This window comes from Procambarus clarkii, chromosome 81 (assembly GCF_040958095.1).
Source record: "Procambarus clarkii isolate CNS0578487 chromosome 81, FALCON_Pclarkii_2.0, whole genome shotgun sequence".
Lineage (NCBI taxonomy): Eukaryota > Metazoa > Arthropoda > Malacostraca > Decapoda > Cambaridae > Procambarus > Procambarus clarkii.
Window position 1 is genome coordinate 13725538 of NC_091230.1, and position 16854 is coordinate 13742391.

Here is a 16854-nt window from a genome sequence, read left to right on the forward strand (position 1 = left end):
ACATATTGAAAAAGCAAGGAACTTTTAATATGAAAAAGGTGACCCAATATTTTCACCAGTTTTGCCTTTATGACGGCTAAGGACAATTTATAATGTTACTAAATATCACTTCTCTTGTTTCTGGGGGACCTCATCCCTTTTTAATGTCTGAGTGTTCAAGAAATTTTGTTTATCGATTCTGTGATTTGTCTAACACCCTAAAATGATAATGATCATTGCAGCAAATGGAAATTACTTTAAACAAAAGTTATCTTTTGCACTTGCATTGAATATACATTCCATTTGCATTAAGACCAAATATAAATACTGTAATGAAAACTAACACATTGATATGAGACACAATAACAAGGTCACAGGACATTAAGAATTCTATGAACTTACAATGGTTGTACCCAATTTTATTTATCAGGTAGGGATGTTCAGCATCTTCTATTACAATGCATATGGTTAATAGATCAGTAACATGATTTTGTGGAAAATATAAATAATATCTCACACTAAAGCAAAAAATAAAAGCATTATGACTAGTCCTCAAAACAGTTTGATAAAAAAAACCAAAGATGTGAAACAGTAGAGCATAGAGATGCACCCACAGTCAAGTACCAGTACTCAGATAGTCCAGCTTCTCTACTAACACACAGACTGTGACAAGATAGTGTGCCACGTATGGACTTTATCTTCATGAAATTATAACATAAACTGAAATATCTATGTAATTATTAATCACATCAGAGACACCACTATAAACAAATGTTTTAGCAGCAAACTTTATATATACAGTAATGAAAATTAATGTTACATTTTCTAACACTGCATGACAGTATATGGTCACTGCATGACAGTGTATGGTCACTGCATGACAGTGTATGGTCACTGCATGACAGTGTATGGTCACTGCATGACAGTGTATGGGTATTGAATGATAGTATACAGACACTGCATGACACAATATATGTATACTGCAAGGCACAGCATACAGGCACTATATGACAGTATACAAATAATGCATGATAGTATACAGATATTGTAAGACACAGTATGCAGATACTGTATGACAAAGTATGCGGATACTTTAAGACACAGTATGTGGATATTGTATGACACAGTATGTGGATACAGTATGACACAGTATGTGGATACAGTATGACACAGTATGCAGATACTGTATGACACAGTATATGGATACTGTATGACACTATGCAGATATTGTATGACAATATACAGATACTGTATGACACAGTATGCAAATACTGTATGACACAGTATGTGGATACTGTATGACACAGTATGCAGATATTGTATGACACAATATACAGATAGTGTATGACACAATATACATATACTGTATGGCACAGTCTGCAGATATTGTATGACAGTATGTGGATACTGTATGACACAGTATGCAGATATTGTATGACACAGTATACAGATACTGTATGACAATATACATATACTGTATGACACAGTATGCAGATATTGTATGACAGCATGTGGATACTGTATGACACAGTATGCAGATATTGTATGACTCAGTATACAGATACTGTATGACAATATACATATACTGTATGACACAGTATGCAGATATTGTATAACAGCATGTGGATACTGTATGACACAGTATGCAGATATTGTATGACAGTATGCAGATACTGTATGACAATATATAGATATTGTATGACACACTATGCAGATACTATATGACACAGTTCAGCAGCACCAGGAGGCAGAAGTCATTGCAGTAGGCTCCAGGAATATCGAATTGCCTAAGTATTGGGAACAGGGTGAGGGCTGTAAGTGGTGTCCCAGGTTACATGAAGGTATTGGGAAGTTTAAAAGTAAATAAGATACAAGTAATAAGTGAAAGTGAGTGAAAATTCTGTGTTGGTCATGATCGTCAATAACAAAGATGGCCACCACCATGGGGAAGGTAAACACACCCGCAAATGATTTCTTCAAAGGATTCTCACAAGATGAAAGGAGGTTTTCTTGGCAAGTTAGAGATAATTGATAATATGCTAAAGATGTATAAAGAAAAAGTACTTGAATTTGAGTTCTCAGGAGTGAGTTTCACATTTTAAAATGAAGTATTCTTCAGCATGGTAAGAAAATTTGTGCCGTAACGGACAAGGTAAAGACACAAGAAGAACAAATCAAGGAACTAGTGAAAGATAATGAGGCATGGAAAATGAAGAGTGGTGAATTTGAGGAGATTAACAAGAAAATAGACTCATATGGTAAACAAGTCCAAGGAACCCTGAGGGCTAACATAGAGTTAGGCAAGGAGATGCAAGAAATTTCATTGACAACTCACATAGAGGAGGTTAATAGAGAACTAGAAAAGTATAAAGAAGAAGAAATAAATAAGATGAATGCAGAAGTTGTAAAAGAGAGAGAGACAATCATGAGTGTGTGTGTTTGGAGGTCTAAACCAGAAATAACCAACAAGAAGCAGAAATTAGGAAAGCAATTTTGAAAGAATTGTTCACCAACAGCAAATTAGTATAAAACAATGCAGACAGAAGTTCATAATAATTTTAGGGTGTTTAGAAAAGGAAATATCATCTATGGTGGACACAGCAGCAGAAGAGATGAAAATCATTGAGAAAATAGTTGGTTTAGGACAAGGTCTAAATTCAAAGGAAAATGTCTGTGATTTTAGGAGGATAGGAAAATATGTGAAAGCCAAGAACTGCCCCTAATTCTCCCAAAATTCCAGAACATGTCATAGAATACATAGAGGTATCTCAAGACAAAGTGGACAAATTACTCAAGGGGCTAGAAAGAAATTAAGCGGCTGGACCTGATTGAAGTTTCACCTTGGGTGCTGCAAGAATGTGCAACTGAGATGAGTATTCCACTCCAACTAATATTCCAGACATCCTTGTGCACAGAAAACTTAGCAGATATATGGGAAAAGGCAAACATAGTTCCAATTTATAAAAATGGTAGTCGAGAAGTACCTCTTAAATTATAGATGCATGTCATTAACAAGCGTGATAGTCAAAACACTAGAAAAATAGTTAAAGCCAAATGGGTTGAACACCTAGAGAGTAATGTTATAATAATGGACAGACAGTATGGTTTTCAAACAGAAAGATCCTGTGTAACAAATCTACTTTTATGATAGAGCCACAGAGATAATACAGGAAAGAGGTGGTTGGGTTGACTGTGTCTATCTGAATTTAAAAAGAGGCTTTTGATAGGGTTGCATACAAGAGGCTGTTCTGGAAATTGGAACATGCTGGAGAGGTGACAGGAAGACGTCTGACATGGATGAAATATTTTCTAACTGACAGACAAGTGAGGAGCAATAATCAGAGACAATGTATCCTACTGGAGGAGTGTTACTAGTGGAGTACCACAAGGTTCAGTTCTTGCACCAGTAATATTCATCATCTATGTAAACGATCTACCAGAAGGAACACAGAATTATATGAACATCTTTGCAAATGATGCTAAGATACTGGGGAAAATAGGAGACGCAGACAACTGTAATGCCCTTCAAATTGATCTAAATAAAATAAGTGCTTGGAGCATCAAGTGGCAAACGGAATTCAACGTAAATAAATGCCATGTTATGGAATGTGGAATTAGAGAAAATACACCACACACAACTTACAAATTATGTGGAAAGGAATTCCAGAACTATTAAAGAACGAGACCAAGAGGTGGCTTTGGATAGTAAGCTGTTGCCACAGCTTAACACATAAAGAACATTGTGAGAGGAGCGTATGCATTGCTTTCCAACTTCAGACTTGCTTTTAATTAATGTATATGGATGGTGAAATACTAAATAAACTGTTCATGACTTCTGTGAGACCAAAATTGGAATTATGAAGTAGTTGAATGATGCCCAAATCTCAAGAACAAACTGGAAAAGGTGCAAGAGTATGCTATAAAATGGCTTCTGGAACCAAAAAACAAGTGTTACAAGGTGAGACTAGAGTTGTCAAACATGCCAAAATTAGAAGATAGAAGAGAAGTGATATGATCACTACTTAGAATATACTAACAGGAATAGATCAAATTGACAAATTAGAATTCATGAAACCGGCAACTTCACAAACAATAGGACACAGATTCAAGCTAACAAAGGCACCGAAAAAAATTGAAAATTTTCTTTTACAGAGTGGTAGATAATTGGAACAAGCCAAGTGAGAAGGTGGTGGAGGCCAAATCCGTCAGTAGTTTTAAAGCGTTATACAACAAAGAGTATTGGGAAAACGGGACACCACGAGCGTAGCTCTCATCCTGTAACTACACTTAGGTAATTACAGTATACAGATACTGTATGATATGATACAGTATCCATATACAGTACCCATATACTGTATGACACAATATACACATACTGTATGACACAATATACACATACTGTATGACACAATATACACATACTGTATGACACAATATACACATACTGTATGACACAATATACACATACTGTATGACACAATATACACATACTGTATGACACAATATACACATACTGTATGACACAATATACACATACTGTATGACACAATATACACATACTGTATGACACAATATACACATACTGTATGACACAATATACACATACTGTATGACACAATATACACATACTGTATGACACAATATACACATACTGTATGACACAATATACACATACTGTGTGACACAATATACACATACTGTATGACACAATATACACATACTGTATGACACAATATACACATACTGTATGACACAATATACACATACTGTATGACACAATATACACATTCTGTGACACAATATACACATTCTGTGACACAATATACACATACTGTATGACACAATATACACATACTGTATGACACAATATACACATACTGTATGACACAATATACACATACTGCATGTTATAAACACTACAAACAATGACACACGAGTGTCACTGAACATCACTTAAGAACTGCTCCACTTTAAGACTAAAGTGTAAAGACTAAAGTATAAAATGAAGAACATACTTCATTATTATTCATTTAATGAAAATAAATAAATAAATGACAATGAGGCTGACAAAGCATTAGAATGTAAAATTTTGTTAAATTTCCCCAAGGAAGAAAATATATGTAAATTAAAAGAATATTTACAAAATTATTAATGCCATCATAATTATACCATAAATTAGAAATCAAATTCTATACAGCAATAAATATTACATAGTTAAGTAAATGGCCGCACTATGAAAGCCTTTTGTGACAGATCAAACACCAATGACCATGGTATTCTACTGATAACATGATACAAATTCTCTATAAACTCAGTATTAAGGTCATTCTCAAGTAGGAATCTCTTCAGTTTCTGTATCAACAACTACTGCTATTGACGCCATGTAACTACTCCCATGTCCTATTCCATTTATATTAAGAATGTTTTCTAGATTCTTTTGAAAACCATTCATATGTTGACTTTTATTTTGCGCATGACAGGAATGTATAATTTGGTCGTCATTTACCCTGAGACACGTACAAGAAAAATCAACTGTGTCTCTGCTTGTAGAATCACCTGCAACTGGAGAGACCTCAACATAACTTTCCACTTCAGAAGCTGGGCTAATCTGAGTACGAGTAATATTTTGTAGATTTTGACTAAAAGCATTAGCATTTTCAAGAAAAGCATTAGCAGTTACATCAGGGGAACTCCAATGGGTGGAACATGCAGAACAAGAAGCTTGCGAGACATTTGGTAGACTGCAGGACATTTTCAGCTGAAGCGATAACTCTGTTAAAGCAGGGGAAGTCACTTCATTTGGCTTGATGCTACTGAACTCAAACTCCTCCTTGGAAACACTCTTTACCTGTTTGGCGAGCCCACAGCAGGTGTTTGCCACACAGCCATCTTTATCCTTTGAAGGGCAATCTAGAATACAGTCTTCTGCAGAATCAATGGAAGCGGATGCACCATCATCCTCGAACTCAACAAATTCTGGCTGTATAGTTGTAGAATGAATGCCCTCTTCATGGAACATTTTCTTTATTTTTTCTGCTAGGACCATGTAGTCCTTCAAGTTGCGACATCTTGGGGAAAAAAAATCTTATTAGTGTATGAGTGTGGGTGTGTGTGTGTATGTGCATGTGGGTGTGCATGTGAGTATGATAATATATCCTTTATAGTTACTCAAAAACCAGAATTAGGTAAAATAATATTCACAAATGCATATACAAAAATTATAAAAGTTTCATCAAATTAACAACACATTCAAAATATAAACATACCTAATGTGAGCAGAGGCAATGATTCTCTCTCCTGCCAGTTGCCAAACATGGAATTCATGGACGGCTAGAACACCATCAACGTTCAACAGCTGTTTCTGTATGCCGTCAACCTGTAAGCAAAACAAAGCCACTCAATACATTACTTCTAGGTAAATAAGCTTTATTGATATGTGCCTTATATTACTTCCACGCAAACCTCCCCCCCCCCTCCCTCCCTTTCCAGCCTGTTGCCATTGTGAGGGGGCTTGGTGGGCAGCTGCCCATCATCCTCACAATAGCAACAGCCTGTCGGAGTGTGATCTCCATGGGACAGTCCTCTCCCCCCCCCCCCCCCACTCAATGCCTCCACATCCTCCAAAAGCCAGTCCAAGGACAGCTTGAGACCGAATAAGTGTAAGACAGAAGGCAAATGACTATGAATTCGATAGTCATCCGCTGCCAAGGCAGCCGAAAGAGAGGGGACCCAGAGGAACCATGGAAGATTCAAAGAAAAATACCCACGGCTATAAAAGCACTAAATAAATGAAAACAGAAAAGACAGATAATAATCCTGTTAGTTAAAAAGACACGAGACAAATGACATGCACATTAGAAGTATTCACGAACAAAAAAATATTCTTTAAGATAAATACCTAGTTACTCAAATGCAATTCATCTCTAACTGCCCAACAACCTGCACTAAGATGTTGAGATGACCGAGTCAGGTGACACTGTATTTATTTTTGGAAAGAGCTTTTTGGCAGTGTTTCCAGGCTCCCTGACACCAGTATAGCTGCATAGGAGCGCTATGAAATGATCACTGCTGTCTTGGTGATCATTGATCACTAAAAATCTGTCTATTGACACGTGTTTTCCTGAGTTTTAACACTTGTCTGTAGTGAGACATCATATTGTCATTAAAAAGGTTAATACAATGGCCTTTGCACTTCTTCCCATACTGCACACATTTTCTTAATTAATGAAGAAGGGTCATCAATAACCTACACACCATTTTCATGTTTACGAATTTTACCACTGACTTTCTTGGGATCCATGGAGTGATATATAATAAGAACTTTTATGTTCAGAAACCAAAAAAGCGCAAAAACAATTAAATTCTTTACAAAGAATTGAAGCATGGTCGTCACTGAGCAGGTAGGTGGGATACACTGGTAAACAATCGCCCCACGCCCTAGTACCACACGATCATTCGACCCAAACACGTATCAACAGACATCGTATTCCAAGGAAAACGTCAAACACCAATTCAATTTTTACGACAAATTTGATGTCGTATACCAAAAAAATCTTACTCTAGGGCAGTCATACACTACCACTGTATAACATCATTATATATGTACATACAGTACTTTCTTGAATTTTGGATTCTATGAACTTTTTTTTATATTGTGCTAACACATCCTGTATTTAATATCCTTATGAGATTTCTTTACACAAAACTCCCATTCTATCATTTTGAGTTCTAAAATAATTCATGTTTATAAAAATTGCTGAAACTCACCTGTATGTGAGTAGGAACTGTCTGTAGTAGAATAAGAGCAGACACTTTTAATAGAGGCCAAGTGCTGGCAGTGATTAAGGTTACTAAACATAAAGATAACGCTGGATCAATGTACTTTGAGTATTCCCACTCTGTGAGCCAGACAACCAGCGCACTAATTATCACCACAACTGAGCCTGTAAATGGAAAAAAAATGTATAATAAACTGTATAATTTCTTAAAAATATCATTTTTATTTAATACTGTGAAATTTTGATTGAGTAAATAATGCTAGTATATCCAATATTTCTGACATAAGGTACAGTTCAATATTATATTCAGATTCCTTTTTCAGTATTTTTGTGAACAAATTTTCAGTACAATGTACATGTAAATACAGTATTATATACAGTAACTATATTCTATGGATAATGTTTTATACATCATTCATACATTCAGCACCAAACCAACACAAACAAATTTCAAAGTAATGGCTGTCTCAGCAAACAACTACAGGTACAATGCTTAAAAACAATGTGAACAAATATAATGAGAGGTAGCAAGATATCAGATACAGTCAATAAGAAAGAGAGTTACAATGAAGACCACTTTGAAGTACCAGTATAAGAATGAATGAAAGCCATTAAGCAATGCTGCTCAAGTATCATATTTGCCAGCACAGAGGATGCACACTCTTTGTCCTTTATCAATCAAATTTACTGTAGTGTGTTTACATGCACAAAGTAATTTGTATTCCCCCAACAAAACTATTTGAACATCACTTTCAATAAATGTACGATGAAACTAAAAAAAAAACTTCCACAAAACATCCTAGTGAAATAGTGCATCTTAAGACACTAGCAATTATGACAAATTCTACCCCAAAAGAAAACTCTTTATGAGAGTTTTCTCAAATTAAAAGCAGAGCTTGTGTAATTAAATACATTATTAAATCTTCGTAAATAACATACCCATAGCATCTGAAAGAACATGAAGGAACACTCCTCTCATGTTCATTTGTGAGGCACTTTTGTTGCCCTCCTCCCCTGGCCTATCTTGGCTGGACAGGGAGGTGGGAGGTGTGAATCTTTCATCGTTTTCATTGTCGTCTGTGGCCACCAGAGCATTGATGGTAGACAACTTATTTTCCGGACTGCCATGACTGTGACCGTGGCCACCGTGGCTGTGACCATGTCCATGCTCTGTGAACAAGGTGCAGTTATGGTACACAAATATACTGTTGAATGTTACAAAATACAACTGTGTGGAGCCCTTAACAGATCCACACATACATATATATCACATACCACACATATATAATACATGCCACATATTCAGAACTTTTAAAGTTTTAAATTTATCTGATTTTGCTAAATACAGATTATTTTTGGGTCAACTAATAGTCATTCAAAAAATATATGAACATGAAAATTTGTCAGTCACTTTCACAATAAATATAGCCAATACTAACAGTGGGTAACGTTAGAATCTTATGTACATACCATGGAAAAGCCCGAGGCCTATTAAGTTAATAATCAATCCAATTACACCAACAATCAAGATCATTTGGGGATTATGTAACTCTTCTGTTTCATATAATCTGAAAATAAAACAAACTTTCAAAATAATATTTGTTGAACATAATCACATTATGATCATTACTAATGCTAGACAAACAATCAGTGTGACTATGAATATACAGTAGTATTACAATTTGTAAACCTTACAACTACAGATAATCAAATCATTGTACATGACTAGTACATAAATCTTGTAAGAGTATGTTTGAGCAATTAATTATTCCATGGGATATGGATAACTTATATTCTATATTCTTCATCATTTGAGGTCCAGACAGTCAACCATGACCCAGTTAATGATATCCAATTGCAAACAAATTTTCATTCCGATCCACTAACCAACTTTCTCGCTTTACCAGACAAATAACATTAACGTAACCCTGCATTAATGACAGGCAAGGGGAGGGGGGAGTATTTTCCACAGTACATATTTTCCTCACCTTTTCAAGGATTCCACAAATATAGAGAAACAAAGAGCTAGAAGAAAGACGCTGTTCACCAGGGCACCCAACACCTCCGCTCGTGCCCACCCAAATGTGTTTTTACTCCATTTCTTAGGCGACATCTGGAAAATTAAATATTTAAGACTGAATGGAAAAGGGAAAGTGTAAAAAGTAAAATTGCAAACATTAGAAAAAATGAATTACAGATGTGTAGTGTATAAAAAAAATGACAATCAGTAATGTCCGGTATTTTTTGGCATTATGTACTGTATTATACATTTGCAAAAGGCAAAATTTTCATTATGTACAATAATATACTTTACTAGTGATGGTGAACTCCTTTTGTTTGTTAATTTACACCAAGTTGTGCAGTAGTGAAATTGTTAACATGTTTACAAAATGAGAAACTTATTAAAACCTGAACAAGAGAACTGTTAAAATATTTTCAGAAAACCTTCACATAAATATGATCATCCATCCAAATTGGAAATTAATGTAGTTGATTAAATTAATTAATGTAATTAATTAATCTTTACCATTTTTTAAACCCTAAAGGCAAATAAATTGATACACAGAACATATAATGCATCTTCAAATGTTTCTAACAAAAAAAAATACAAATCAAGAAAAATATATAATCACACAAGATGCAGTTGAAGACAGTCAATGTAATATACAATTCAGGAAGCTTAAGCTAAATTATTAAATGCTACAGCATCACAAATAATTTACAATAATACCTCATAAAAATTTAACACCAAATTAGAACACATTCTTACAGTGTGCACCCAATTCAGAAACCTGGCAAATAAACCAGATAATGCGAGATATAATTAATGTGTATTGGTGTTCATAGTCTAGGTCCAGTGTTGATAACCTCCTCTGTTACGGGACATGTCAATTCCATTAGGCTAAGCTGTATTATTATGTGAAAAGTCTTTCCCTTTGTTATGCTTATTACAGCTAGCTTACTGAGCAAGTTGTATTGTTGTAATATTTCATGACTGTGCTGTAACCTTGTGCCTCCAGACTCCAGACTGTGCTTACTGTGGCACTCTTGTGTCTAGACTCCAGGCTGTGTTCACTGTGCTATTGCCTTGTACCACTAAACTCCAGGCTGTGTTCATTGTGCTACCATTCTTCTGGTGACTGACATGCATTGTTACCCTGCATTGCATGCATAATGTATGGAAGTATTTTACATAAAGTGTGTCAGTTGATACCCACTTGTTGTTTTCTGTATAAGTATACGAACCTACGTGTGGCAAACCTACGTGAGATGATTGACATGGAAGGGTTGGTCAACTGTTGGCAGCCGTGGAGTGAGGACGTTTCTCGACCCTCCGTGGCTGTTGGAGTTGTTTGCTGTTTTGGTCGCCAGGTGGTGTGGGCGTCATTGCCCTACCAGTTTTGTTGCCTGCCTGGCTGCGTTGACGTGGCAGTTCTGTCATGGGGGGCCATCTTCCTCCTGTTCAGTGTGTGAACTCCGTGGGCCTGGAGTTCACTTGTAAGGCTGATTATCCGACCATCGAGATGGTGATGTGTGACATGCTTCGTGTCCCGGTGGAAGCTGTTTACGGTGTGGAGCTAGTTACGGCCCATCGGGTTGTTATTAAGTTCGTGGGGGAGGACGAATCTCCGCCGGGGGATTTCCCGCCGCTCCCTCTGGAGGCAGTCTCCGGTGATGTTGATGAGGTGGTGCGCGTCCTGTCTGCTGCTGCGTCTTCCCCGGCGACGCCTGCCGTTCCTCCGGTTGTTGCCGTCCCTCCTCCGGTTCTTGAGGTACCGTCGGTTGGTCTGCCTGATCCTGTCGCTGTTCCAGCTGCTCCCGTGGGCCTTCCTGGAGCTCCCTGTGTGACGTCGCTGTCTTCTCCCTCGTCTTCTGATGCTGCGCCTGGCCCTGTGTCCGTGACTCGGGTCCCGGATGTGCTTGGTGCTGGGGTGACTGCGGAGCCTCCTGCTGTGTGTGGCCCGGTTCCCCCTGTGGTAGAGGCTGCTGCCGTCCTGGCGTCGGTTCCTTCGGCTCGTGGTACCCGTGTTTCTGGGTCACTTACCGGCTCGGACGATATCCGGCCGGTGCCCAAACGTTCCCAGCGTTCGTCTTCTTCCTGGGCCGACGTTGGTGACTTCAGTGGCTGTGGGGCTTCGGATGTTGACAGTGTGGATACGGATGCGTCGATGTCTCCGCGGTGGCGGAGGTCCATGTGCCTGCCGGTGCTGGTGCCTGTGTCTCGGACGTGCCTTCGGTTCTTTCTCCGTCGGGGGACTCTCCACAGTGGGGGGTGGTGGCTTCCACTGCCAGGGATGGTGTGGACTCTGGTGCTGGGTGTGGCCTGGTGGTGACGTTACGGAAGGATGCGCGCCGTCCGGGTTCCCTGCTGTCGTCTGGTGGTGTGCCCGGGGCCGCGGGTACCCCTGTGGTGCGGGTGCGCGTTGGGACCCTGGGGGACGTGTTGCCGGCGTCTGTGATGCCACCAGGTCACTGGTCGAAGATTGCCGAGTTACTGCTGTCTGACGGACCGGAGTGCTTTCGTGGGGGGCAAGTTCCCTTCCTGTGGGGGCGAGTGGCGACTTCTCGCCTCATGAGTTCTACCATCTGGGTCCCCAGTTTGCAGGTGTTTGTTGCCCCGGTTCCGGATGTTATGGCGTCCCCGGTGGATGGACGAGACCCTTGGCAATGGGTGCTCTGGGAGGCGTTCAATGTAAGATTCCCGCGGGCCAAGTTCCCGGGCAAGTATGTGCTCTGATTTCTTGTGTATTTGCTCTAAGACATGCTGTGTGCCCTGTTCTATTATGTGCTTCTGCCTCTCCCTTTGTGCGTAGCTTTGCCGTGTGGCATATTAGTTTCTAGTGCTTGGCGTCACTCGTTTCGCGTTTTGGCTTAGCATTTCGCCTTTCCTGGCTTTGCGATTCACCCTTCACGGGTACGCCGGGGCGCATCCGATCCCACGATCGTCGTCGCCCCTAACTCAACAACAACAACATGGAAGGGTTAAAACTTGTACATACCTTGACACTTAAGAATGCAATGATGAGTGCCAATACATCGCTGAGCATGTGAAAACTATCGGCCACTAGTGCCATAGAATTTGTGATGTAGCCAACAATGAGCTCCACCAAGAAGAAGGTAGCTGTCAGACCAAACATGGTCAACAACCGGCACTTCTTCCCTGTGTATCGACCCATCTTGATCCTAAAACAAATAAGACAAAAGGCATATTAGAATTACAGTAATTACTGTAATAGAATTACAGTAATGTTTCAACTATAACACTAACTACTGTATTATAAATGTACAGACAAGACCTAAGCTGAAGAATAAAATGGTCTTTCAACATACTGTAGTGTACACTGATGATACATAACTATATACACACGATGAACAAGAAGAGAGAATACAACAGGATATACAGTATGTATATACTGTTGTATTGTAGTATGTAGCAATTATTGACTTACTGTAACCACCTGACCCTGTTTCAAGTGTAGCTCAACTTGCTATGTATTATTATAATACAGAGGTTTGTTAATACTATACTAAGTACAATATTAATAAACATCTTAGTGAATAATATCATATACAGTATCTATATATATATACAACAGGAAATGTCTGCACCTCTCCAAGTTTGGAGGTCAGATGCTTGGGGATAGCCTCACTCAATGCTGCAAACATGTTATCTTTATCATTGTATTAAGAAATTTGACCAAATCATAGACCAAATCGAAGTCGGATTGCGAAAGGCATCTGGGAGTTATGATTAGTAAGAATTTAAAATAAAAGGATCAATGCATGAATGTTCGTAATAAGGCAAATAGGACACTGGGATTTATTAATCAAAGCGTTACAAGACACCTGGTGTGGCTCTTCAGCTATATCTTGCTCTGGTTAGGCCCCATTTAGATTATGCAGTTCAGTTTTGGTCGCCGTACTATAGAATGGATATAAATTCAATTGAATGTGTCCAGCGTAGGATGACTAAGTTAATTCCCCAAATTAGAAATCTTTCATAAGAACATAAGAACAAAGGTAACTGCAGAAGGCCTATTGGCCCATTCGAGGCAGCTCCTATCTATAACCACCCAATCCCACTCATATACATGTCCAACCCGCGCTTGAAACAATCGAGGGACCCCACCTCCACCACGTTACGTGGTAATTGGTTCCATAAATCAACAACCCTGTTACCGAACCAGTATTTACCCAAGTCTTTCCTAAATCTAAACATATCCAATTTATACCCCATTGCTTCGTGTTCTGTCTTGAGTTGATACTTTTAATACCCTATTAATATCCCCTTTGTTATGTACATTCATCCACTTGTAAACTTCTATCATGTCACCCATAACTCTTCGCCTTTCCAGTGAATGCAATTTAAGCTTTATTAATCTTTCTTCATATGAAAGACTTCTAATTTGAGGAATTAACTTTGTCATCCTACGCTGGACACGTTCAAGTGAATTTATATCCATTCTATAGTACGGCGACCAAAACTGAACTGCATAATCTAAATGGGGCCTAACCAGAGCAAGATATAGCTGTAGAACCACACCAGGTGTCTTGTTACATAAGAACAAAGGTAACTGCAGAAGGCCTATTGGCCCATACGAGGCAGCTCCTATCTATATCCACCCAATCCCACTCATATACATGTCCAACCCGCGCTTGAAACAACCGAGGGACCCCATCTCAACCACGTTACGCGGCACTTGGTTCCACAAATCAACAACCCTGTTACTGAACCAGTATTTACCCAAGTCTTTCCTAAATCTAAACTTATCCAATTTATACCCATTGTTTGGTGTTCTGTCTTGTGTTGATAATTTTAATACCCTATTAATATCCCCTTTGTTATATCCATTCATCCACTTGTAAACCTCTATCATGTCACCCCTAACTCTTCGCCTTTCCAGTGAATGCAACTTAAGCTTTGTTAATCTTTCTTCATATGAAAGATAGTTGTTAGTGGAGTACCTCAGGGCTCTGTCATAAGAACAAAGGCAACTGCAGAAGGCCTATTGGCCCATACGAGGCAGCTCCTATTTATAACCACCCAATCCCACTCATATACATGTCCAACCCATGCTTGAAACAATCGAGGGACCCCACCTCCACAATGTTACGCGGCAATTGGTTCCACAAATCAACAACCCTGTTACTGAACCAGTATTTACCCAAGTCTTTCCTAAATCTAAACTTATCCAATTTATACCCATTGTTTCGTGTTCTGTCTTGTGTTGATACTTTTAATACCCTATTAATATCCCCTTTGTTATGTCCTGGGACCTCTGTTGTTTATAATATATATAAATGATTATATATAAATGAGTAAAAACTACATCTTGTATTGGGCCCCTGCGAAAGGGAGGTGGAACTTTCACTGATGATAACAAAGAAATGAGCGAAATACTGAGGAATCAGTACGACTGTTTTCAGCAAGCCACTAAACATTGATAATCCAAATGAATTTTTCATGAATGTGACACCAACATGAAATTATATATCAGATGTCACCCTATCCCCACTGACCATTTGGTCCGGGAGACATCTCCTGTCACGCAGGGTGCAGTTGCGCCTCCACAGATCTCCAGTATCATCTTTTGATACTGGTGATGGCTCAAAAGGGCCACCACTTACGGGCTATTCATGCCCGTGCCACCTCTTGGGTGGCTTAATCTTCATCAATCAATCTATCCTCACTGGATTTTAAAGAAGCCATATAAAGTATGCCTATGCACTGTGCACCGTGTCCTGCTTCTTGGAACTCTATGAAGAACAAAGGTAACTGCAGAAGGCCTATTGGCCCATACGAGGCAGCTCCTATTTATAACCACTCAATCCCACTCATATACATGTCCAACCCGCGCTTGAAACAATCGAGGGCAGAGTGCCCGCTGCCGAGGGCAGCGGGCACTCACTAAGATGAGCTTGATATTAAGACTAACTACGGCCATTGATGACGCACTTAAATGGGGTATATATAAAGTTCTGTAGCAGAGTGGTTACGTTCTCGACTCGCGATAGAGTCCCGGGTTGGATCCCAGGACGGGACTCAATTAACTGATATGGTTTACAGCCTGGAGAAATTTAAAAAAATTGACTGAAAATATTATTTCGAAAAATATTCTCCAAAATATTTTGGAGAATATTTACAACCTGGTTCAATATTTCGAGCTATGGAGAGGGGGAGGGGGGGGGGACCTTGATATAGGCTTCCTACACCTTATAACTGCACCAACCATTTGGTCCGGGAGACATCTCCCGTCACGCAGGGTGCAGTCACACCTCCACAGATCTCCAGTATCATCTATAGATACTGGTGATGGCTCAAAAGGGCCACCACTTACGGGCTATTCATGCCCGTGCCACCTTTAGGGTGGCTTAATCTTCATCAATCAATCAATCTTATAACTGAAATTGTCTGTAAATTTAACTATGTCGGCATTTATTATTTTGCTTCATATACTATATTAAATTTTGGTGAGGTCATGGGCACTCTTGACATGACGCGGTAAATATTGGGACCAACCTGATCAACCAGGCTGTGACTCATACGTCAGGCTGCGAGCAGCCGCGTCCAACAGCCTGGTTTGATCAGTCCAGCAACCAGGAGGCCTGGTCGACGACCGGGCCGCGGGGACGCTAAGCCCCGGACGCACCTCAAGATAACTTCAAGGTAAGGTAACCGTGGACATGGACATTATACCCAAATGAGACAGACAAAACAAAGTTTTAATGTACAAGACGAGAGAGGCGCCTGGCCACACACCACAGGCAGCCCGTCCTCTTACAAATAACGTCGCTTTTGGCTAGTATGCTCTATTGCCAAAATGGACGTAATTCAAAATCTGCTTACTTAAGTGATGTACTGTCCCGTTTTCTATTTGAGTCCTCTGGCTTACTCGGAAAGGTTAGGAGAGGAAACTTTCAATTAATGTTTTTCATGACGTTTTGACACTTTAGGAGAATTTCCTGCCCTCCTTACATACCAGAGGACCCTTAACTTACTGTTTTGAAAAAAAAAAATCATTTAATTTTCAAATTACGTCCATTTTCGGCCATACGGAGAACTGACAAGTGTCATACGGACAAACGGCCAAATTCC

General features: G+C 39.2%; 1 protein-coding gene across 10 annotated transcripts in view; it reads right to left on the bottom strand.

Annotated features, from left to right (window-relative positions):
• Nucleotides 1-4994: 4994 nt before the first annotated feature.
• ZnT63C (zinc transporter 63C) overlaps nt 4995-16854 on the bottom strand; it is a 122629-nt gene continuing 110769 nt past the window's right edge. For all 10 annotated transcript variants that reach the window (XM_069315150.1, XM_069315154.1, XM_069315155.1 and 7 more), the window contains 7 exons: nt 12758-12941; nt 9746-9870; nt 9228-9325; nt 8697-8927; nt 7747-7922; nt 6246-6355; nt 4995-6047 (listed from right to left, as the gene is read on the bottom strand). In XM_069315150.1, coding sequence (XP_069171251.1) covers nt 5309-6047; nt 6246-6355; nt 7747-7922; nt 8697-8927; nt 9228-9325; nt 9746-9870; nt 12758-12934 — 1656 coding nt within the window. In that variant the 5' untranslated portion in view covers nt 12935-12941 and the 3' untranslated portion in view covers nt 4995-5308. The remainder of the gene's footprint in view (nt 6048-6245; nt 6356-7746; nt 7923-8696; nt 8928-9227; nt 9326-9745; nt 9871-12757; nt 12942-16854) is intronic.